At 34.2% G+C, this 24247-nt stretch overlaps 1 protein-coding gene across 1 annotated transcript in view; it reads right to left on the reverse strand.

Moving 5' to 3' along the window:
* The window catches only part of CAMK1D (calcium/calmodulin dependent protein kinase ID), a 471691-nt gene that overhangs the window by 281782 nt on the left and 165662 nt on the right, over positions 1-24247 (reverse strand). Inside the window, exon 2 of the mRNA XM_051961432.1 lies at positions 22196-22327. Within this exon, the coding sequence (XP_051817392.1) occupies positions 22196-22327 (132 nt within the window). The remainder of the gene's footprint in view (positions 1-22195; positions 22328-24247) is intronic.

Below are 24247 nucleotides of genomic sequence, written 5' to 3' on the forward strand. Positions count from 1 at the left end.
TTATAAGCTCTTTTGCACCTCTGTAGTCTTTTATTTTTAACTTCTCCTGCCCTCCTCCCTGAACTTTGCATAAGGTAGGTATTAATGAGTAGGTTGAAACATTAATGAATGTTTAGTGAATTGAGTTCGAAGTGGGAATCAAGAACTTCTTAATACACAGAGAGAAGTTAGATTATACAGCTGTTATATTTCAGGACTTGAATCCAGGTTGCCATGTTGTCTTGATTACATAAATGATAATTGACATTTAAAGAGTACTTTATGGTTTACAAAAGTTACATCACCATCTGTAAGGTAAATGGTATCATCATTGCTATCCCCAATTCAGATCTGGGAAAATACATTTAGAGAGGTATAAAAGATTGACTGAGCAAATGGAAGAGCTGGGACTTAAATTAGGTCTTCTGACTCTTTCCACTACTTTAAAACTGACTGATAATATAATGAGACTAGTTTCATTTCAAGTCAATTGCAGTATCAAAGAATAAACTAGCAGATGAGAGCCCTTTGGTATAGTGAATAAAATGCCAAACCTGAAGTCAGGCATACTCATCTTTCTGGGTTCAAATCTTTCCTGAGATACTGTGTGACCCTGTGCAAATCACTTAGACTTGTTTCCCTCAGGTTCTTCATCTGTAAAATCAGCTGGAGAAGGAAATGTCAAACCACACCACTATCTTTGCCAAGAAAATCCCAAATGGGTCACAAGGAGTCAGATATTAATGAAGCAACTAATCAAATACAAATATGTTTTATTCTTTATTGACTTACTTTGTTAAATATTTCCCAATTACATTTTAATCTGGTTCTGGCCTCTTTGGGAGTGTAGCTAGCCCTACTGACCTCCAGAAATCTCTGTCTGATATCTCTGGGCCAGATGATCTCTGAGGTCCCTTCCATTCTAATGGAATGAAACTTGATTCTCTGAACCTGATTCATGGTTAATAAAATCTGGTTGGCTGATTTTAAAAATTCAGTGAGAATAAATGAAATAATTTTAAATTTAAACTTTAAATAAACTTTAAAAGAAATTTAGATTTTTTAGAGGAAAAATAATAACAAAAACCTAAGGAAATGTTATATTACCTGAAAAATCTGTTTCATTTATTTACTTAATATCTTTCAACAAGAAAAGATGACTCTTCATCTCTTTCGACATTGCTCTTGTTACATAAACATACACATTAAGTGTTTGGCTTTCTATAGGACATATATAATAGGTTCAGATCATAGTCAGTAGCATTTTAAAATTTCATTTAAAAAGAGAGGGAGGGGAAAAGATACTTTTGATTAAATCCAAAAGGATAAAACTTTGAAAGTTCACCAGCTTTTCTAGGCCACAGAAAACAAACAAGACATTTCCAAATCCTGGTTCTACATCATCACATGTTTGGCTCACCTAAGACCTACAAATCTTTTAGGCAATTTTAAATGCTGACTTTTAAGGAGGTACAATTATATGATGAAAATATGATAAATAATATTTTAAATCCTTAGAAAAAAAATCATAAGTTTGAAGAATTTAAAATGAAATCGATTTATCAAATGATATATATATATATATATATATGCACACACATATCATCACAGATTAAGAATATTTATTTAGTCATGAATTATACTTCAATAAAAATGATATAGCTACCCATGACAAAATAATATCAATATCATACAGAACAAATCATCTAGATCTAAACAAATAAGGGGAAAGGAATAGGAAAGATTTGTATTGTTCAAATACTTTTTTCCCCCTAAGAGTATTTTCCAAGATAAATCATGTCTTATCTTGTTTATATTAGGAAATTTCAGTTTCCTCCAAAATCTTATCATTTAATCTCAAGTAACATAGATCAGTATTGTTTCAATATCCTGATTATTTATGACTCTTTGCTGTAAGAGCTGCACATGTTTCTGTTGGCTGGAGTGGTATTGGAATCATCTTAGTGGATCATTGACAGATTACATTTTAGTGGGGGAAGAAAAAGAAAAATACTCAGAAAAATTGTTACAGGAACTGAAAACACCAGCAATCTCTCTGCAAGCACTAAAGTCCTCAAGAGTAGATCTAGATTAAGTGATAAAAACCATATCAGGAAAATAAACACTAAGTATGAAGGTATTTCTGTAAGTGCCCCCAATTGCTATAAAAATCTACAAAGTAGCATTGTATCCTATACTGAGTAATAAGAATAGTAACAATGAGTTTCAATTCTTTCTGATACGATAGAAGAATGAGCAGCAAATAATATACTTAGAAATAATACAGCTGGCTTTGCAGCTGGACTGCCCCATTCCCAATGTTTTTGTCATTATCTAATTGTTTTCAGTTGTATCGACTCTTCATGATCTCCTTGGTTTTTTTTTTTTTTTTTTTTTTTTTTGGTCATAAAATGTTTGCCATTTCCTTCTCTAGATAATTTTATAGATGAAGAAACGGACACAGGCAGGGTTAAATGACTTGCCCAGTGTCAAACAGGTAGTAAATGTCTGAGGCTACATTTGAACTCAGGACGAGGAGTCTTGCATTGCCCTATATAGCTAACCTGCCCCCCTCCCAAAATATCTAACATATAACCTATATCACATTGTTCACAAGTCAGGAAGAAAAACATTTGGGACTCAAAATTTTACAAAATGAATGTTAAAAACTATCTTTACATGTAATTGAAAAAATAAAATGCTATTAAAAAATGCTTGTATACAGTAAAACTCTATGCAAATATATAGTGTCCCAATCCTTATTACTTATTGCTCTTGGTCATTGCTCTTTTCCTATAAAGGCTTCCTATCTGTTTCTTACTTTTGACTGCTATCATTCTAGAGATGGGGCACCTTATTTTAAGTCTTTCTCTTTGGGCAAAACAAATCCTGAAGGGCTACCTGGATGCTTAAGGGAACCTTAGTACAGCCTGACCAGCTTGGCTCATTTTTAGTCATTGAGAGATTAAATCCATTAATTTCTAGAGGCACACATTTTTATAAAGAACACAATAAACTAGTGCTTGGCACTGATCGAAACAACCAACTGGGGCCGGGCTTTTGTCATAAGAATAAAATGATAAGAGCAGAAATAAGCCAGATTTAAACAAATTAATCTACATAAAAGCTTCTCTCTCAAAGCTATTACTTAATGCAACCAGCTGTCTTCTCATTGAGAACTGAAGCAAGTGGCCCATCCTCAAATTACAATTCATTTGTGGAAAATTTGTTTGGATTGTAGAATAACTGGTGTTTAAAGGTATTGTTAGTTTGGGATAATTGGCAGTTAGTTAGGGAATGCCTATTGTACCTGGGAGAATTTTAAACTTCCATAGACTTTTAGATCACAAAAATCTTAAAAGTTGGAATAGATTTTAGAGTTCATCTAATCTAACCTCTGGACCAGTCTTTTGCAAAAATCCCTTCGATAGCATCCCTGGCAGTCTAATCTCTGCTTGAACACTTCCAATGATAGGGAGCTCATCACTTTATATTGTTCTGTCATTTCAGTCATGTCAAATTCTTTGTGGCTCAATTTAGGGTTTTCTTGACAGAGATACTGGAGTGGTTTGCCATTTCCCTCTCCAGATCTTTTTATAAATGAGGAAACTGAAGTGAATAGGGTTAAGTGACTTGCCCAGGGTCACACAATTAGGAAGTATTTGAGGCTAGATTTGAACTCAAGAAGAGTCTTTCTGACTCCAAATCTACACTCTATTCACTGTACCATCTAGTTATCTCACTAGTCTATAAGGCAATCCAAAACATTGTTAAATAGCTCTATCACTTAAGATATTCTCCCTCAAGTCAACAAGCATTCTTTATAAAACATATACTAGGTTCCAGGCATTATGTGAGTTCTGAAGATTCAAAGAAAAACAAAAATTGGGGAGCTACCTCCACAACTTATTTCTCTATACTGAGGGTATCATGCTTGTGCCAAGGTACCTCTGTAGTAGAGGGAGAAGGAGAATCTTATGTTCAATTCTATCAATAGTCACAAAATGTTTTCAGTACAAAATACAAGAGGGATAAGAAAATGCCCACCGCAGAATGTAGGATTGAGCTGAATTTGGAAAGAAGCTAGTATTGTTAAGAAGTTGAGTTGGAGTAGAAGATCATTTCCAATAAAGGGAAAAGTCAGTGGAAACACATACACAGAGAAGGAAAATGAAGGGTCTTGGGTGAAGAACAGCAAATAGATCAGTCTCTCTGAACCAGAAAGTGCAAGGCAGAGAATAACCTATAAGACTACATGGGTAGAGAAGGGATGGGTTTTTAAGGGCATATAATGGGAAGTTAGAACTTTCCTGCTCTGGAATCCTCTAATCTCTAATCATGGAACTAGCTAGAGAGAAGAAAGAACTCTGAGACAAATTGAAACTCAGACTAAGTACTTCCTCATCTATAAATCACCCTGATTTACAGAAAGAGTAAATACAAATGCGACATTAACTGAATGAATCATTTTCAATCTGTTCTATGAAATCTGAACAGGAAGTATCTAGTAGTTTCCTAGGAGAAGGAAACATGAAATGCTGATAGATTTATTTACTTGATACTTACTGCCATTAATCCTTGACCCAATACCTAATATACACTATAAAAAAAGGTTGGAAATCACAATAACAATAACAACCTAATATTGCAAAGTCATTAAAATTTTGAGTGTTACTAATCTAGGTAATAAATAAGTCAAAATAATGATACAATAATAATGATAACTGGTTTTTGGATGGCACTTTGAGACTGGTTAGAAACTTTACATATAGTGTAATTCAGTGGAAAGAACACTTAAAGAGTTACAAACCCTGAGTTCAAATCCTAGATCTGCTACTTACTAACTGTATGACTTTGGAAAAGTCACTTAATTTCTCTGGATCTCAGTTTTGTAACCTGTTAAATGGAAGATATGGCTAGATATCCTCTATTGTCCCTTTGCAACTTGATATATTACTTGTATTATTTCTTTCATTGTAATGTTCATTTTTTAAATTTACTGTCTTTTTGTGGGAGGTCTAAGCCATAACTTGTTCTATGTGTTGTATAGTGTTTGGTAATTAGTGACCTTATTAATGTTTACTGCTTCCCAGCTCCCCATTCCATCTTGAAGAGTAATATATTTATTGTTGTTGTTCAATTGTTTCACATTCAACTATTTGTGGCTCCATTTGAAGTTTTGTTGGCAAAAATCCTAGAATGGTTTGTCATTTACTTCTCCATCTCATTTTATAGATGAAGGAACTCAGGCAAACAGGGTTAAGTGATTTTCTCAGGGTCACATAGTTAATAAGTGTCTGAGGCCAGATATGAACTCAGGAAAGCTTTACCTAAAAATCACATTTTCTTTTAACATTATTACTTTCCTCTTCTCTCCTTTCAGATTGTACTTTGCTTCTGTACATTAGCATTTCCAACCAGTCATTATCTCTTTTGTTTCTTTGCTAAGAGTTAACACCATGGATTCAAGTTTTTTTCTCTTTTGTCTATTACTCCTCATGTGTAGACCACAAATTCTCCTTGTATGATTTGATTTGTCTTGAACATTTGGGATCATCCTGCTGTGCTCCCATGTGCTTCTGGGATTCTTCACAGGATCCTCTACTTCTCCTTAGCTGAATTTTAGTTTCCTTAGTCATGTGATATTTATTCAGAGATGTTTAGAATCACTTAGATATTCTAGAGGCTATCTCCCCGCTTATTATTAGCATCTTTCCTGATAGTTTATCTGTTTATGATTTTTATTTTTTTCTCTCTTCCTCTTCTCTTCCCTTTCCTCTTTCTTCCTTTCCCTTCTGTACACTTAGGATATCAAACCCTTATTTGAGGGTGCTTTGCCCAAAAGAATGTAACATTTTTGATCGACAAAACCTCGATTTTTTCTATATTTCTGCTTTGGTCAGACATCATAAAGGTCTTCCTCTCTCAATTGGAATTTTTTTGAACTACATTGAGGCTATTCTTTGCCTCAAGTCTTACCCAGCTTTAATCACTGATTGAGTGTTGCCTAAGTCAAACTGGAACCATTTAAAGACGTTAGCTTAAAAAAAAAAATCAAGGTTTCCCCATGCACCCAGGGTCATCTTCAGTCCTGATCTGTATCTTGCCCCTGGACTACTGGGACACCAGATGGCTCCAGATGAAAGAGTAAGGTTGGTGCCCTTGCACAGCCCTCACTCACTTAAATCCAACTCACTTGCATGTCATGACATCACCTCCCTGATGCCATGTGCTCTTCAAGAATGAAGGACAGAAAAAAAAATCTATTTGTGTTAAAAGTTTTTAACTGAGTTTTCTTCAAGAGGTCTTGGATAATTTCAGTCTGTAATTCTTTCTATTGCCTCTGATATTGCTGACGTTCTGAATTTTTCCTTTTCAGTGGAGGAGCAGACCATAACATTGTCTCAATTTCCTCCCATTCTGAGAAATTCACCTTTTATCCCTCAGTTTCTACTCCAAGTGACTTCTGGACAAACAGAGCTAGCTTCAGTCAGTACCTCTTTTGTGTTTGAGACTTTCTGGGTTCCCACTAAATGATGCGTTTGAGGTACAGCATAAAAAGATGAAATGATATAGGTACCAAATGTTGGGGTTCGGTCACATGAAGAACTCACAATGGCTATTGTTTTTGACAAAAGATGAGTTTATTTAGAAGAGGTTATAAACAGAATGAATAGGTCAACTAGGCCTCAGGAGTGGTAAATATGAACTAGAATTGGGAGAACATACAGTTACCAAGCAAAGGCGTTTTAACAATTAATAATAGAAAGGACAAGTTCCCTAGTGAAACTCGCAATTAACCAGGAAAAAGGAAATAATTCCATGAGATGGAAGTATGCCCTTAACTGACAGGCTAAATCTGTAGAAGAATTTAGTACCTCAAAAAAGTTAGCTATAAGGAGAAAGATACCATGGGGCAAGGAGGATAGTAAGATGAAAGACAATATAAAGCATGAAGAAGAGAGGAGAGGAAAGATCCCACAAGACAGAACACCATGATTGACTCATCCAAAGGCTGCTAGGTGACGCAATGGATAGAGCACCATCCCTGAAGTTAGGATGACTTGAGTTCAAATCTGGCCTCAGACACTCACCACTTCTTAACTGTATGACCTTGGGCAAGTCACTTAACTCCAATTGCCTCAGCAAAAAATAAAAAAATATGGCATGGGCCACAGACAGATTTATAGAGGAAATTTAACTTCAGGGGTTTGACTTGGATTTTTGACTAAATAGAGCAAGGTGGGTTTTTCCACAACTTCCACAGAGAATGGGACTACAAAACTTAACTGATCCCCATTAATACCTTTCCCTGCTTGCTTCAGGGAATAATCTTATCAGCACTTAAGGCTCTTTTTGTCAACTCCACCTACTTACTCAGTATCTCATCCCCTTTCCATCTGGCCTGGTGCTACCCATTCCTATAAACACAGTGGTGCTCTGCCCTAGTTCCTCTAGCTAAGTGCTGCCCTAGGAAAAGTTTCCTATTTTTCCATAGCCTCCTTAGGGAGGGATTGGCATAGGGAGCAGAGTTGAATTCTATTGCTCATTGTGAGAGATGATGGTCTGAGGGCAGGGGTAGTGGGATATTTCAGAAAAGATTATAATAGTAACAATCTAATTGTTGAATAGATCTCACAGTCCAAGTATGTATAAGTACTCTTGTGCTACTTTGACAAAAGTATGTGTGTGTGTGTGTGTGTGTGTGTGTGTGTGTTATTATGCATATTAAGGATTAGCCTTCTCTGTTGTTCATTTATCATGTTACCTTTTCTAGAGTTCTTAGGGTCTGAGCCTGGGGAAACAGCTATAATTTCTTTACCTCTCACAAGTAACTTATTTTTAAGAAGTCATGATGATAGAAGAAAATTTCTACTCCTCTACCTTGTTGGTTGTTTCCTCTGATCCTATCCCATTTGAACCTCAAAACAACCCTGTGATATAATTACCTAAGGTAATATCAGGCATGTTTTACAGATGAGGACAATAAAGGTGCTAAAAGATAGGCTATGAATCAGTTTGATTCCAAAACCAGTCTGATTCCAAACAAAACCTAAGCTATTGCTACCTCTCATATAAGGCAGCCATATACTCTAAACATAGGAAAATAGTAAACCAAAATTACTCGGTAGGATTTTCTTCTCAATAGAGCTTTGGAACAGTTCTATACACATCCAGATCAGAATGCTATCAAAACAAGTAAACGTCAAAACTAGAGTCAAAAATAAATGGTCCTAAATGAAAATCCTTTTTTGGGTGATGGTCTCAGAATAATTCTTGGGAACTTATTGTCCAAACTGGGAGAATTTAGAGGAAAAGATAATTACAATGTTATGGTTAAATAACTTAAACAAACATCCAGGCTGTCATGGATTTTATGTCTCACAAGGACAAGGATCCAACTGGTTTGTCTTCCTCTGTACTGCAACAAATAGAGCATCATACACAAACATTAAACCTGAGCTTTTCTTCATGTACTAGTGTGGTGTAGGACAAACTAGGTGAACTTAAAAACATTAGAAACTTTAGAAAGCACTGGTTATGGCATCTTAAGAGTTCATGATCAATAAAGAGAAGTAATAGACTTTGAGAGACCAGATTTCAGAGAAGGAAAAGAGCAAGTGAAAACCCATAATGTACTATTTTACATAAGTCACGTCCTCAAGTCAACTGAGGAGATAAAGGATGTTGTCAAAAAAAATAAATTCTGATGACTCAAATACAGTGATTTTGATCAGGTGAATTTATCAAAGAGATGGATGTGGTGGCACAGGGAAGTCATCAACTAATTTAGACTTAAAAAATATGAACTTAAGAAGTAAGGAGGGACAAGTAATTGAGGATGAATATAAAAAAATAGCATAATCTTATATAAGAGTAATGGGCAAATCTATGCTTGATTGTAGCCTTGACAGGGAGGAGAGTGCCAGAACTAAAGCAAATAATAATAATAAAGTAAAAAGTGCTCTGCAGAGAACAAAAGAAAACCTGCAAGGAAACAAAGAAAATGAATACAATGTGGAGTATTTATTATATAGGCTTTCATGAAATGGTAATTTATTTCTTTATATTTTGAATCTTTTCAGGTTCTGCTATGTACTTGGCTTTTTAAATTTTGTATTTAAGTTTAAATAAAGTAAATTTTTAAAAGATTATATTGTTAATTTTAGGGGAAAAAAGAGAATAATATTCAAATACTCAGGAATGTTCGAACTCTGTATAATACAGCATACAGTGAAACATAAGAACAACAAAAAAGCACTTTTAAAGCTATATTTGCAAATAAGAACAAGATCAATGGAGGGCTGCTCAGAGTAGATTGGTCAATGATAAAGATGACAGAAAAGGAAGGATTAATTCAACATTTATTTTGTTTTTGTACAGAAAGCTCATTATGAATCAATAGTGTGACATAATAATTAAAAACAAAACTAATGAAATTAATTGAAGATTAATTTCCATAATGAGAAAAGCTATAATTTTTGTATGCTTTCACATGAAAAACTGGTTCGTTTGTTGGTCAAACCATCTGGTATGGCAGTATATCTATAAATTAATTTTGATAGTAATACATTTTTGCTAATTTGGCATGGTCCAAATACAAGCCTTTTATCTAATTAATATTTCTCTGATTATGTTATTCTTTATGTTTTTTCAAATTTTATATCTACATGCATATTTTTATAAATATTTAGTTTCTTATACAATGTACTTTCTGGTTTTTGTACATTGAATTGTTATAGTTGTGATAATTTTTAAATTCAAACAAAAAATTTTATCAAGTGCCTACTATGTGCTCTGACTGCCATAATGATAATTATTGTACTGTGTGAAATGATCACCACAAATATAGAGATTAGAAGACATATATGAATGGATGTAAAGTTAGATAAATAGAAATAGGAAAATAATACAAACAATGATTACAACAATATAAAATGAACAAACAGCAACAAATGAAAGTGAACACTGTAATTATAACTAATTATAACCAAACCTAGCCCCAAATAAAAGATGAAAAATGTGCCGCCTTCTTCTGTACTTGACAGAGGTGAGGAACCACAAGTATAAAATATTAAATATATTGTCAAGATTCAGCTGATGCATGAAATGATTTTGCTGAACTCTTTTGTTTCCTTGTTAATAGTGGCTGATGGTGCAGTGGAAAAGCAATGAAACTGATGTCAGAAAAACTTTAGTTCAAATCAGACTTTAGGTACTTAATAGTTGTATGATACTGCACAAGTTACTCAACTTGTTTGCCTCAGTTTTCCCATGTGTAGAATGAGGATCATAACCTTTCAGGGTTTTTGTGAGGATCAAATGAGAGGTTTGGAAAAGTATTTAACATAATGTCAGGCACTTTATAAATACTTATTATCTTTCCCTTGCTCCTTGTTACTTGGAATGATTATCTGAGAAGAACTAAGAGAAAGGACATATTTGAAAATAAAAGTGATTTAAAAAGAAAACAAAATTTCAAAAATTTGAATAAAAAAGACAATTTTATTGATCTGGACTAACAGTTGGGGTCTCCTTTTATGGGCATATGCGCACACCTGTGAATGGTGCTGACACACAACAAGGAAAATTTTCATACTCTGAGAGAAAACCAGGAAAACACTAAGCAGACTCAAATCATTTCACTGTGACTGACAGCTCTACCAAATTAAACTTCAACTATATTTTTAAAACAGCAAATCCATCAGAGTATAGAATTGAGACTGTATTATGAAGAGAGGTAGCTTGATAAGTATAGATCTTTCCCCTTTAACCCCTCAAGACCTCAGTCTCCCCTCAGTATAATGAGTTCTGAAGTGTTCTCTAAGAATTTTTCCAGCTCTATGAACCCATGTATCTCCTCCCTTGCCCCTATGCTTTATAGTTCCCTTTTAACTTGCTGAAAATTGCTTCATATAGTACCTTAGAGGCAAAGCACTAGACAAATTAATTCTAAGTAAATAATGTAACCAGACTTATAAGCTTCAAAACCTAGCCCAAGGGACCTCACACTGAAGTTCACAGTACATGCAGTGCCTGGGTCACAGGACTGTGAGAACCAACCAGCATACTGAACACCTAATCATATAGACTGAGCTCATAGAATGCAAAAGCCAATCTCCTGGATATCTGCTGCATAGCAACAGCCTGCCACAATACTTATCACCATTTTTTTTTTTCTTTCTGTGCTCTAATACCTACTTAACCAATAAAAAATTCATTTGGGGACTATTTTCAGAGCATACAAAGACATCCTAAGGTTGCATTAGCAACATCTAAGCAAAGTACATTATTCACAGTGAAACAAGTAAATCTCTCACATTTCAGCAATGTAGGAGGATGGGCAACCATTCAAATAGCTATAATTGGATGAGAAATTGACTGTAACTTCACTATAACACTATTTGCTTAAAAAAAAAAAAAAACAGCATTCAGAGAATGTCAAATCTATCCAAGACCTAAATAAACTAAATCCAAAGGATATTTAGTTACAAAAAATACCAAAAAGTACTTATAATTTGGTTTCATTCGGTGCTAAAGAAACATACCAGTTCATATTCTAATGCTACACTGGACTGATTCACATAAATCTGATGATTCGGTTTGATGTTAGAACAAAATGAAATACTTGGAAACATTCTAGCCATTAACAAAAAGAGATTTTCTTGGCAATAGTATATGAAGTAAAGATACAGTAACAATTCACCTGGTCATTGCTTCCCTGACTCTGTAATTATTATGGTAGTATAAACTATAGGTGTTCTTAAACTCTTTCCATTCATGACTCCTTTTCACACAAGAAATTTTCATATGACCCCAGGTATGTATATAAAATAAGTATGAAAATCAAATCAAATATTTATTGATAATAAGTCACAATTTCATAATCCCACATTCAGTTATGAGATCCCATATGGGTGAGGAACCACAGTTTAAGAAGCTGGGGTATAAAGAAATCAGGTTGGAAAGAGGAGCTCTTGATTTATCACAGGGTAGCTTTTGTATTCAGGTTTCTAGGAAGTTATATCAATGGTTCAAGCATTTAGCTCTTGAACTAATTAAGTCCTGAGAACAGTTTCAATACCTCTTAAGGAAAAACTAGCCTCACTTGCCCCAGGTAGCTCTTGCTCCTCGAATACCTTCTTTTCTATGTGTTAAATGCCTCTTGACTCACATAGAAATCATTTGGAGTGGACTAAAAAAACACTGATGCAGAAAATGTTTCTTCCTATTTTTCCTTCAGAAGTCATGTATTTGCTATTCATTCCTTTAAAGATAGAAGAGTTCTGGTAAGATGGCTAAATGAATGGTATAAGTAAAGTCAGTTCCCCTTAATAGCCTTAAAATAAATAAATAAATAAATAACAGAATAAATAAACATAATAGCAAAGAAGAGAAAGGAAAAGAAACCTTTACATGGAAAAGAAAAAAAAAACTTTTAAAATAAGGGAAAAAAATCCCACTATAATGAAGAAATATTAAGTAAAAATAAAGTAGAAAAAGTTCTATGAAAGAAAAGAACATTGCAGTAAGGCAATAAGAAACAGAACAAAAATAAAAAGTTGAACATGGGGCTAAATAAATAAATGAAAAGCTTACTAAATTAGTTAATTACTGAAGGAATAGTGAAATACCTCAGTTTCCCTGAATTGTTCTGCCTCAGTTTCCCTGAATCATTATGTCCTGAGTGTAATTATTGCTCTTCCTAACCTCATTGGGACTGGAAGAATTGGGGCCTCGAAGCTCTGGCCACTCTCACATTCCAAAGAGTCATAAAACTCCAAATAACTTATCTCAACTGCCTGGATGATACTCACTATTTTTTTGGCCCAGACTTCTGTCTCCTGCTCAACCATCTTCTTGACTCCCAATCTGTCAGAATAAAAAAGTTATGCTCCTTCTTAGAAGTTCCTCTCACCCAGTGTTCTGCCCCGCTCCTTGCCTTTGTTTCCCCTGATAACTGGAGCCCTATAAAAGACTCTGAATTACTCATTGAGTGGTGGATGCTTTGAGACAAGAGTCCCACTCAGCTGGTTGGCTTCACTACCCCAAATACTCCACTATTAAAATATTAAAAACCCTAATTTCTGTCTTGCCTCAGTTTCTCCAGAATTACAACAGAATAGACCAAATTGAAAACAAAATTGCAGAAGTGGCAGTACAAATAATGAAACTAAATTTTAAAACAATACAATTGGAAGAATTGAGATCCTTATATTGAAAGTAAAGCAGGTAGAGAACCCAGCTCAGCAAGACAAGGTAAAATTCTGTTCTCTCAGAAAAGAAATCAAAAGCAAACATATCATATTTCAAGAACTCATACAAGATACCACTATACCCCTCTCAGATTGGCTAAGATGACAGGAAAAAGATAATGATGAATTTTGGAGGGGATGTGAGAAAACTGAGACACTAATACATTGTTGATGGAACTATGAATAGATCTAGCCATTCTGGAGATCAATTTGGAACTATGCTAAAAAAAATTATCAAACTGTGCATACTCTTTGATCCAGCAGTATTTCTATTGGGCCTATATCCCAAAGAGATCTTAAAAGAGGGAAAGGAACCCACATGTGCAAAAATGTTTGTGGCAGCACAACATTTGTAGTGCCAGAAACTGGAAACTGAGTGGATGCCTATCAGTTGGAGAATGGCTGAATAAGTTATGATATATGAATGTTATGGAATATTATTGTTCTGTAAGAAATGATCAGCAGGGTGATCAGCAGGAGAGGCCTGGAGAGACTTGCATGAATTGATGCTAAATGAAATGAGCAGAACCAAGAGAGAATTATATATAACAACATCAATATTATAGGATGATCAATTCTGATGAACGTGACTCTTTCCAACAATGAGATGACTGACACTAATTCCAATGATCTTGTGATGGAAAGAGCCATCTACATCCAGAGAAAGACTGTAGGAACTGAATGTGGATCACAACATCACATTCTCATTCTTTTTGTTGTTGTTCACTTGCATTTTGTTTTCTTACTCATTTACTTTCCTCTTTGATCTGATTTTTCTTGTGCAGTAAGAGAATTGAATAAATATGTTTACACATATTGGATTTAACATATATTTTAACATGTATAACATATAATGGATCACTTGCCATCTAGAGGAGGAGTGGGAGAATGGAAGAGAAAATATGAAAAACAAGGCTATGCAAGAGTCAATGTTGAAAAATTATCCATGCATATGTTTTAAAAATAAAAATAGCTTTTAAAAAAGAACTCATACATAACAATTTCTGTGTATCAGAAATATTGAAAATCCTCAGGATGCCCCAAGAGATGAACCTTAAATTTAACTCACAAAAAATGAAGTTAGCTAAAAATAGAATAGAGCATTTGGAGTTAGAGGTCCTGGTTGCTTAAGGTCACAAAGATATTGACAGAAGTGAGACTGATTGTAAGTCCATTGACCCCAAATCCATCACTCTTTCTCCACTGCACCATACTAAAGTGAAATGAGGATGACTCCTAGTATTATTCATTGTTTGACATAATTCTAGATGTACTGTCTATCATAGTAAGAAAAACAGAAATTAAAAAATAAGCATTGTCATTGTTGGTGGAGTTGTGAATGAATCCAACCATTCTGGAGAGCAATCTGGAATTATGCCCAAAAAATTATCAAATTGTGCATACCCTTTGATCCAGCAGTGTTTCTATTGGGCTTATATCCCAAAGAAATACTAAAGAAGGGAAAGGGACCTGTATGTGCCAAAATGTTTGTAGCAGCCCTATTTGTAGTGGCTAGAAACTGGAAAATGAATGGATGCCCTTCAATTGGAGAATGGCTGGGTAAATTGTGGTATATGAATGTTATGGAATATTATTGTTCTGTAAGAAATGACCAGCAGGATGAATACAGAGAGGACTGGCGAGACTTACATGAACTGATGCTAAGTGAAATGAGCAGAACCAGGAGATCATTATACACTTCGACAACGATATTGTATGAGGACATATTTTGATGGAAGTGGATTTCTTTGACAAAGAGACCTCAGTTTCAATTGATAAATGACGGACATAAGCAGCTACACCCAAAGAACGAACACTGGGAAACAAATGTGAACTATCTGCATTTTAGTTTTTCTTCCCGGGTTATTTATACCTTCTGAATCAAATTCTCCCTATGCAACAAGAGAACTGTTCGGTTCTGCAAACATATATTGTATCTAGGATATACTGCAACATATCCAACATATAAAGGACTGCTTGCCATCTAGGGGAGGGGGTGGAGAGAGGGAGGGGGAAAAAAATCGGAAAAGAAACGAGTGAAAGGAATAATGTTGTCATTATAAAGTAATCATTAAATAAAAAATTTAAAAAAATGAATTAAAAAAAATTTAAAAAAAAATAAGCATTGTCAAAGAAGAGTCATTTATAACTAGATACAAGGGTAATCCAATGGTTTACTCAGAACACACTTGTGATTTAAGAGGGGGTGATTACTAAAATAATAGCTTTAGCAAAGTAGCAAAATATAAAATAAATCTATAAAATAATCAACTTTTCTATTATGAAGAAAAAAAAAAGGAAATGGGTAGAAAGAGCCATATATTTTAAAAGCCCCTTCCCTTCCTCAAAAAAAAAAAAAAAAAAAAAAAAAAAAGCATTAAGAGGCAGTGCTATCTATCTTGGTCTTAAACACTTGGATTGAAGTCCTGCTTTTGACACATATTGATGGTGGGGCCCCAAGAAGGTCACTTACCAAACTGGTGTTTTGGGCAACTTCCTCATACACACTATAAATTTCAGAGAATGGAATAACCTATTTGTATAGAATCAATGTAGTCAGTATCAATGAAGTCAGAATTCCAGTCTCTATCACAATAAGGTAGTTAATGATAAGACAAGTCTCATTTAAATAGTTTTCTGCTCTTCTAATGCTATTTCTCCCCCTTCCAAATCAGACCACCAGAGATTAAGATCAAGATGAGCTAAACCACAGAGCTCTGAACTCCTTGTCACTATAAGCTTTCATCTTCACGCTGGTCATTCTCTGTCCAGCATTGGCTCCACCTTAGACCATTCATTCTTACAGAGGACCAATGATATCAGAAAGGCAGCATTTTGACTTGCAAGTGATTTAAGTGAGGGAGGACTGCGCAAAATCATCAGCCTTACTCTTTCCTCTAGTCATCAAAGTTCAGTTATAAAACATAGGTGAGAATGACTGGTGATGGCTCAGCAGTTAATCCAGCTAAACAGAGCTCCAAGGACCATCATAGGGAAAAAGTAAATCACTGGCTCTGAATTCCCTGGATAACTCCACTGTCCTCCTCCTAGCTTTTCACCTTTTGCTCTAAGCACCATAATTAAATTAACATTACCAGGGCTTCTGGAAATGAAGTATCAATGGCCTTTCCTATTTTTCCATTTATCATCCCCATGATTTCACAGACCAACACATCCTTCTGAGCCAACCATTACTCTATGCTTGCATTTCCTCCTATTAAGATATAAACTCCTGAAAGGCAGAGGCAGTCTCACATTTATATTAATACTTTTATATTAGGACTTGATACAATAGTGCCTGATAAACAATTAAGAAATATGTTTTCATTCTTTTATTCAATAACCATCTTTTTCATTTTTGTGCTTATTGTCCCATGATATGAAGTTTCTTGTATTTTGGGAGGACCACAATGGGGTCCTCTAAAGGGAACCTATGATTCATCCATTTATGAGATTGAGGAAAGCAATTCGCAACAAATGCTGGAATTTGGTACCAATATAGGGATTCCATCATGTGACAAATTCACAATATAGGTTTCTCTTTGACAAAAGGTAAGCTTATTTGTGAGAAAAGATTACAGACAAAATGAAGAGGTAAATAGGAAATATATTTGGGAGAGCAAATAATTAGCAAGGAAAGCGAATTTTAAAAATTAACAATGAAAATGACAAGTTTCCCAGTGGAACTCACAATTAGCCAAGAGAAAAGGAATATACCATGAGAGTATATCATTGACTGTCAGACTAAATCTCAAATGGAATTTAGCACCCTAAAAAAGTTAGCTAAAACAAAAGGAAACACACCATAAAGAATGGTGGGAGATAAGAAAAAAAGATTCCATGAGGCATGGGGGATAGGTAAAAGAGAAAGATACCAGGAGGCAGGCAGGCCAACCCGAAAGGGATTCAACAAAAATGGCTTAGGCTGTGGACAGATTTATAGAGGAAATTTAACCTTAGGGTTTGATATATGTTTGGATATAAAGGTGGGTTACAGGAGAACTCCACAGGGGGAAAAAATTGTAAGGTTGAACATTTAATATCCATCAGTTTGGCTCCTTACTTATCTCAGGAAATAATCTTATCAGTACTTCAGGCTTTCTCTGCTAATTCCACCTGGTGTTTCTGGACCTCATCACATCTACTTAATAGTAACATCCTTATTGTTATAGAAATAATTTAATCAATATGGATCAATTTAACCTGTGGTATAGCAATATTTATACTCCTGTTTATAGGTGATATAAAAATTATATGATTCTTATCACACTCTGCCTCTTCTAGTATCCTTCTTCCCAACTCAATGAATAAAGTCTTTTTAAATCCAACAAGAGAACAATTTTTACAGAGATAAAGAAGTGTCTTAGAAGTGGTAAGACTACACTTGATTGTATGGATTGAGGAAAAGGAAAAAGTCAACAATCACTGGAAGTATGAAAGCATTATCCACCTAGAAAGTAAATTTAGAAGAAATGCAGATTTAAAGGAATGGAAAAAAAGGAGTTTTGAGAAAAATTCCATCCCAAACTTGTTAGGCAATGTAGTATAAGAGAAAGAGCTTGAGAACTAAAATCAACAATGCTTGTTTACTTGATCTGTTTTGAAATGCCAACTCTGTTATTTATTATCTGTGTACTCTAGGACAAGTCCATTAACCTCTTTGTGCCTCCATTTTCTCATGTGTAAAATGAAAAATTAGACTAGATGATTCTGATATCCTTTTTAGTTCTCCTTCTATGATTCTATGAGTTAAATAATTGAACCAATATTCAGTGTACAGGATTGGGCTGTGGTAATATAGTAAAGATATTCCCAAAATAATCTTTAACTTTTATTGATGCCAATCAAAATATCAACAAAATAATTTCTAGAATTAAAAAATAAGTATAATAAATTAAAATATTAAAAATTCTTATGGAGCAACAAAATATCAAAATTATAAAGGCGAACAATGGAGAGGAAAAGTAGAAAAGAAAGTATGGCATTACCAAATTTCAAATAATATTCTAAATAGTAATTATCAAAATTATCTGAATTGTATTTTTTTTTAAATTAAAGCCAATTGTGGAACAAATGGAAAGTGGAATAGATTAGACAATTAAAATTTAGAAGCAAACACATAGTAGAAGAGTATGATTCAATAAGCCCAAGTATATAAATTATTGGGGAAAGAATTTATTATTCATCAGGATCTGTTGGGAACACTGCATAATAGCTTAATAAGTTGCAAAGGGATGAACAATATAAATGTAGAGTCACATCAGAACAACTTAAAGAAAAATAGAAAGCTACATTTTTCCCAACTGTGCATAGGGGAGGAGGAAGGAAGACTTAGCAAGTTGTGACACAGGCTATTATAAAAGACAAAATAGATTCTCTTAATTATATAAAATAAAAAGATGTTGCAGAAATAAAAGTATTGCAACTAGAATAAGAAGAAAAATGGACTGTGAAAAATCTTTTTTTTTAAACATGTATGATTCAAAGTATAATACTTGAAATCTAAGGGAAATTAATAAATCACTAAAATTAAAAACCATTTTCCAATAGGAAGTGAATAAAAGTGAATAAATAAATTTTTCTAGAAGAGGAAAGTAGTTATCTTTGACTATAAAAATAAACAAAATAGCTAATATTAGATAAATATAAATTAAAACAACTCTCAGCAAATATGATTAAAAATGAGAAAAATCAATATGAGTTCTGTGGTAGAATAGGTACAATATTATCTATATAAAACTATTTACAGCAGTGATGCATTGTGATAGAAAAAAGTCAAAACAAAATTTTTGATAAAAAATTGGGAATGGAAATATAAATTTTCACATATACATGTAACAATATTATCACAATTGAAGGAATGATAAAAAATGAAAACTTCAAAGTTAAGCCACATTAAAGGATATACAATGAAAAAAAAAGATCCAAAGAACAATGTGTATGTTTGTGTATATGTGTATGTGTATGTATACATACATATAGAGAAACAGAAAACAAAAGGGTAGAAGGATATGAATGAGTCATGACAACTCTTTTATACTGTTTTGTTTAAATCTTCTGGGGAAGTTCATTTTGGTTTAGGCTTGTTCTCTGTGTGTTTCTGTTTGCTATGATAAGAGAAAACATATTGGTTAACAAAAGACTTCGGCTTCTGACTGATCAACAACATAACACTGTCAAAATGCTATTTCTTGCTATCTCTGAACATCCCCTGTTCCCTAGCATTTTTTATTATTAATGAAACCAAGGGAAGGTAAACTAACTTCATTGACACAAACCAATACTGATTTCTCAAGTCCACATCTGGGTAGATACCAAATGCCTGCAAATGGAATACAAGAAAAATGGAAACTTATTTACTTCATTTATTCCCCAAACCAATTACTGCCTCAAACAAAAATTTAAGTGATATGCTTGATTTAACAGAGAGCCAACAAGGCTCTGAATTCAGGGCAGGTGCTTGTGACAATATTGCCCCTCTAAACACTCTAACTAGGATGGTACAAAATACTCAGAAGCAGCCTCTTTCTCATCTTCATGAAGAGCATTGGCCATGTCCAAATATGTTCCTTAAGGCTAATATATCACTACTTACTTTTTCAGTTCCTGCCACTAGGAAATGAGTCATTTAAATATATATTGATATCCTCAAAATTTTCATTAAAGTATCATCTTCCAATTTCATTATAATATACTTAAAATGGTTTGCTTGACCAAATTATCTTCTAAACAGTTATTTAATTTAGTCTTCCATAGGTCTTTGGTAGAGAACTCAGACACCCTAGAAACCAAACAAATAAACAAAAAACCCTATGAGCAATTTGTTCTCTAATGTGGAACTGATACCAAATGTTTATTCTTTGAGTCAATAAAGGTCAGAACATGTTATACTGTCATGATTAACATACTGTACAGTTTCATACTTATGGCAACTGAGTATGATTCAAAGGCTGCTTTTAGTTTTGAAAAACCAAGAAGAAAAAACATGCTCATCCATAATAAATGTAGGGAGGTCTCAATGTGTTTTGGGTAGCTAGAACATTTATTCTAAATTTGCTTTTTAGGAGTTGACTAATTTTCTCTAAGAGCAGACCTCTAAATCCAGCAACTTTATTTGTTGTAATTTTTTTTTAATTTTTTGTTTTCATATCACATTCATTTCTGACTATATCCCTTCTGCTCTCCCCTTTATTCAGAGGGCCACCTTTAATAACAGAGAAAAAGTGGGGCAGCTAGGTGGTGCAGTGAATAGAGCACTAGTCCTGAAGTCAGAAGAAACTGAGTTCAAATCTGGCCTCAGAACTTAACACTTCCTGGCTGTGTGACCCTGGGCAAGTCACTTAACCCCAATTACCTCAGGGGAAAAAACAACTAAAAAATAACAAAGAAAAAGAAGTTCAGCAAACCTAATCAATATATTGATCAAATCTGATCCTATTTAGAATGTTCCACACCACAGTCTCTTACCTCAATGAAGAAGTACATTTTCTCCTCTCTTCTTCAGGGCCATGCTTGGTCATTATAACAGTATTAAAATAAATAGCATTCAGTTTTGGGAAGGGTGAAATGAATTTTTTCCATTTATACAAAGTCACTGTGTTTACTGTTTTTCTGAAAACCCAGTAACTTTCATTGGTTTTCACAAATAGAAGCACCTTTAAATTTTCATACCATTTTTCTCCAAAAAGGAGAATATTATTGCCATATAGTAATTCTTTTTTCTAACCCCTGTCAAAACCTGTTATAAGAGGGTGGAGAAAGGGGGACTAGAAAGAGGGTAGGAAAGGGGAAATAGTGTCAGGCAAAGGAATAAGCTTATTGTGTCGTATTAGACAGCTGGCTAAAGGGAAGCTTTGAAACAGGACTTTTTAACCTTTTTTGTACCAAGGATCCTTTTGGCAATCTGCTGAAGGCTATGGAGCCCTTCCTAGAATAATATTTTCAAATCCATAAAACACATAGGATTATAAAGGAAACCAAAAATTAATAGAAATAAAGATGAAATTTTTCTTGGACATCCACCCTCTCTCAGATCTATCCAGATAATCCCAAGGTCTTTGGACCCATGTTAAGAAGTCCTCCTATTTGGGGCATGAACATCTTGCTTCCATTCCTGCTTCTATTTGGTTTAAGTGACATCCATAGATTGTCCTAACCCTTAATGATGAGGTTCTCAGTAACTGGGTGCGGTTGGCAGAGAGGGACTGGAACATTAATGGAATTGCTCCCTGGGGCAGGAATGGAAGGTCACAGATAAAGATCAATTTGACCTGATAGTCTCACCCTCTGTAGAGGTCAGTAGTGGCCTCACCTTGCTATGTCTGTTCAGAAATCTGAATTATGTCAAACCCCTAAGGTTGAATTTCCCCTATAAATCTGTCGATAGCTGATGCCATCTTTGTTGAATCTCTTTTAGGTGATACCCCACCTAGAGTACTCCGTTTTGTGATGTCTTTCCTCTCCCTCCTTTCCTATACCACTTGATATCTCTTCTCTCATCCCCTACCATTCTTTCTCCTTATAGCTAACTAACTCTTTTAAGGTGCTAAATAGCTCTTTTAGGATTTAACCTTCCAGCTAAGGGCATATACTCCAGCTTCACAGAATGTTTTCTTTCTCCTGGTTAATTTTAAGTTTCCCTCAGGAATTAATTGTTAAAAACCTCTTTCCTTGCTAACTATTCTCTCAATTCTATTTCATAATTATCATTCCTGGTATCTATTGAATGTCTTCCTTTTGTTTGTAACTTCTTCTAACTAAACCCACCTTTTGCCAAAGAGGATGGCCAGTGTGAATTCTTCACAAGATTGAATCTCAACATTTGGTACCTACACCAATGTCAACTTTTTTGATGCTGAACCTAAACCACATCTTAACACAGGTATTTTCTGTCTCAGAGATCAACCATCTAAGTCCAGCAATCCAAAGGGATCAAAGAGATGGAATTCTACAGTACTTACTTTCTCAGAACAGCAATTTCATTCTCTATGCTGCTTTCCTTGCCTTTTAGTGCCTTCTTAGGGATACATTTTACTGCAAAAAGTTTTTCAGTTGCTTTCTCTTGGGCTAAAACCACTTCAGAAAATGCACCACTGTCAAGAAAAACAAAAGAGAGAAAAGAAATTTAGAAACATGAGAAACACAGAAAACATACTTGTGTTTTACAATGATTCTTTAAATCCTAATGCCTGGTTTTAGTTTTAGTTATTTTTCATTCTAAATTAAGCACTTCATCCCTTCCTCCCCAGTTCTTTATGGAAAGAAATGTATACAAATACATCCACAGAGAAAAACATATTATTTGAATGTTTTTATCTTTGAAATAATACATTTGAATCTCCTATACTACTATTTCTTGTCCACCTCTAATGAACATTTGCTTTAATACTGAATCACTTTTGAAAAGCATATTTTAAAATGCAGAAAAAAAATTAAAACAGAAAATAAACAAGAACACTGGATCTTCTCAAAACTTCTGGGGCTCCTTCAGTCAGCTGGAAAGTAACAATAAACTTTTTTGCTGTGTCAGGAATCCAACCACAGAAAACATAAAAACTGTCAATTCTCTGAGAAATATGAAAATGTAATGACATTGTAAATATATGTAACTTCAAAAACTAGCATTGGTTAATTGGTTGGCACATGTAGAACACTTTTTTTTTAATTTAGTCAAGCATCATTTAAGCCCTTGTTATAGATCAAGTATTATGCAAACTACTAGAGATACAAAGAAGGGCAAAAACAATTCCTGCCCTTAAGGAGCTCATATTTTAGTGAAAATATTTCACATTTAAGTGAAAACATAATCGAACCTAAAGTTTATGCAAGAAAAACTCAAATTTAATAGAATGTATTGTCAGAAGCAAAGGCACCAGCAACACTTCTTTCTGGGAAAGAACTGTTGTAGGAAATGGAATTTTAAAACTTGAAGGAAACCAGGGAAACTAAAAGGAAGAATAAAGAGGAGAGACATGATAGGATATGTGCCACTAAGTATAGAGGCATAAATTTGGTATTTGGATCAGCCTGTCTTAAATGTTTACACTAAACTTTTAATGAAGATGAGTGATATAAACTGTATATTACATGGGTATGAGGAATAAATAGAGAGGTGGGAATGGACCAGATTATAAAGATTTTTCATGCCGGAGTACTTTATATTTGATCAAAGAAATAATAGGAAATCACTGGAGTTTATTACATGGAATAGGGGACACTTTAGAAAAAAATCATTCTGGCCCCTGAGCAATGATGCTTTTAATGGGAACTTACCTAAAAGAGAAACTACTCAAATTGAAATTTGACCAAAGCTCAGAAGGTCAAATGTCATTGCCAAGAGAATCTGGCATTGCTCTTCCAGCCAGAAGAAGCAACAGATCATGGAATCACAGATGAAGAAGGGACTTACAGGCTATCATTTCCAAGCCTCTCTTTTTACTGATAAAAAATTGGAGCACTGGAGTGAATGAAACATTTGATTAGGGTAACACAGCTAAGAAATGTCCAAAGTGGAGTTTTTTTCAGTCCCGTGACCTATCTGCTCTCTCCAACTCACCTTACCACCCATCCTGTATTTGAAAGTGAGTATTAATAATAGAGCGACCGTTAAATATTAGCTTGAACAAGTGAGGAGAATCTCTTGAATCACTTCTTCCATACCTCTTTTTAAAGTCTTATCTTTTGTAGTAGCTACCCAATCTTAATTAAAAAAAAAAAAAAAAACCTTATTGGCATAAATTGTCATTGCTAATATAGGGTCATAGGAATGTTTTGAAGAAAATCCTACAGTTCCAGAACATTCATCTTCTTTAAACTGGTGAAAATAAACTCAGAAATAGATTATACCAAAGTAGGTTGCACAAAGTTCAATTTCAGAATAATGGAATCATAGAAAATATTTTAGATAGCCAATGAGCCCAATCTCCTCACTTCCCAGATATAACTATATGTATTACCTTTAGGATTAATGGAGTAAAATGGCAAATCACATCATTTTTCTTACTATATTCTTC

Source organism: Antechinus flavipes, chromosome 5 (genome assembly GCF_016432865.1).
Source record: "Antechinus flavipes isolate AdamAnt ecotype Samford, QLD, Australia chromosome 5, AdamAnt_v2, whole genome shotgun sequence".
NCBI lineage: Eukaryota > Metazoa > Chordata > Mammalia > Dasyuromorphia > Dasyuridae > Antechinus > Antechinus flavipes.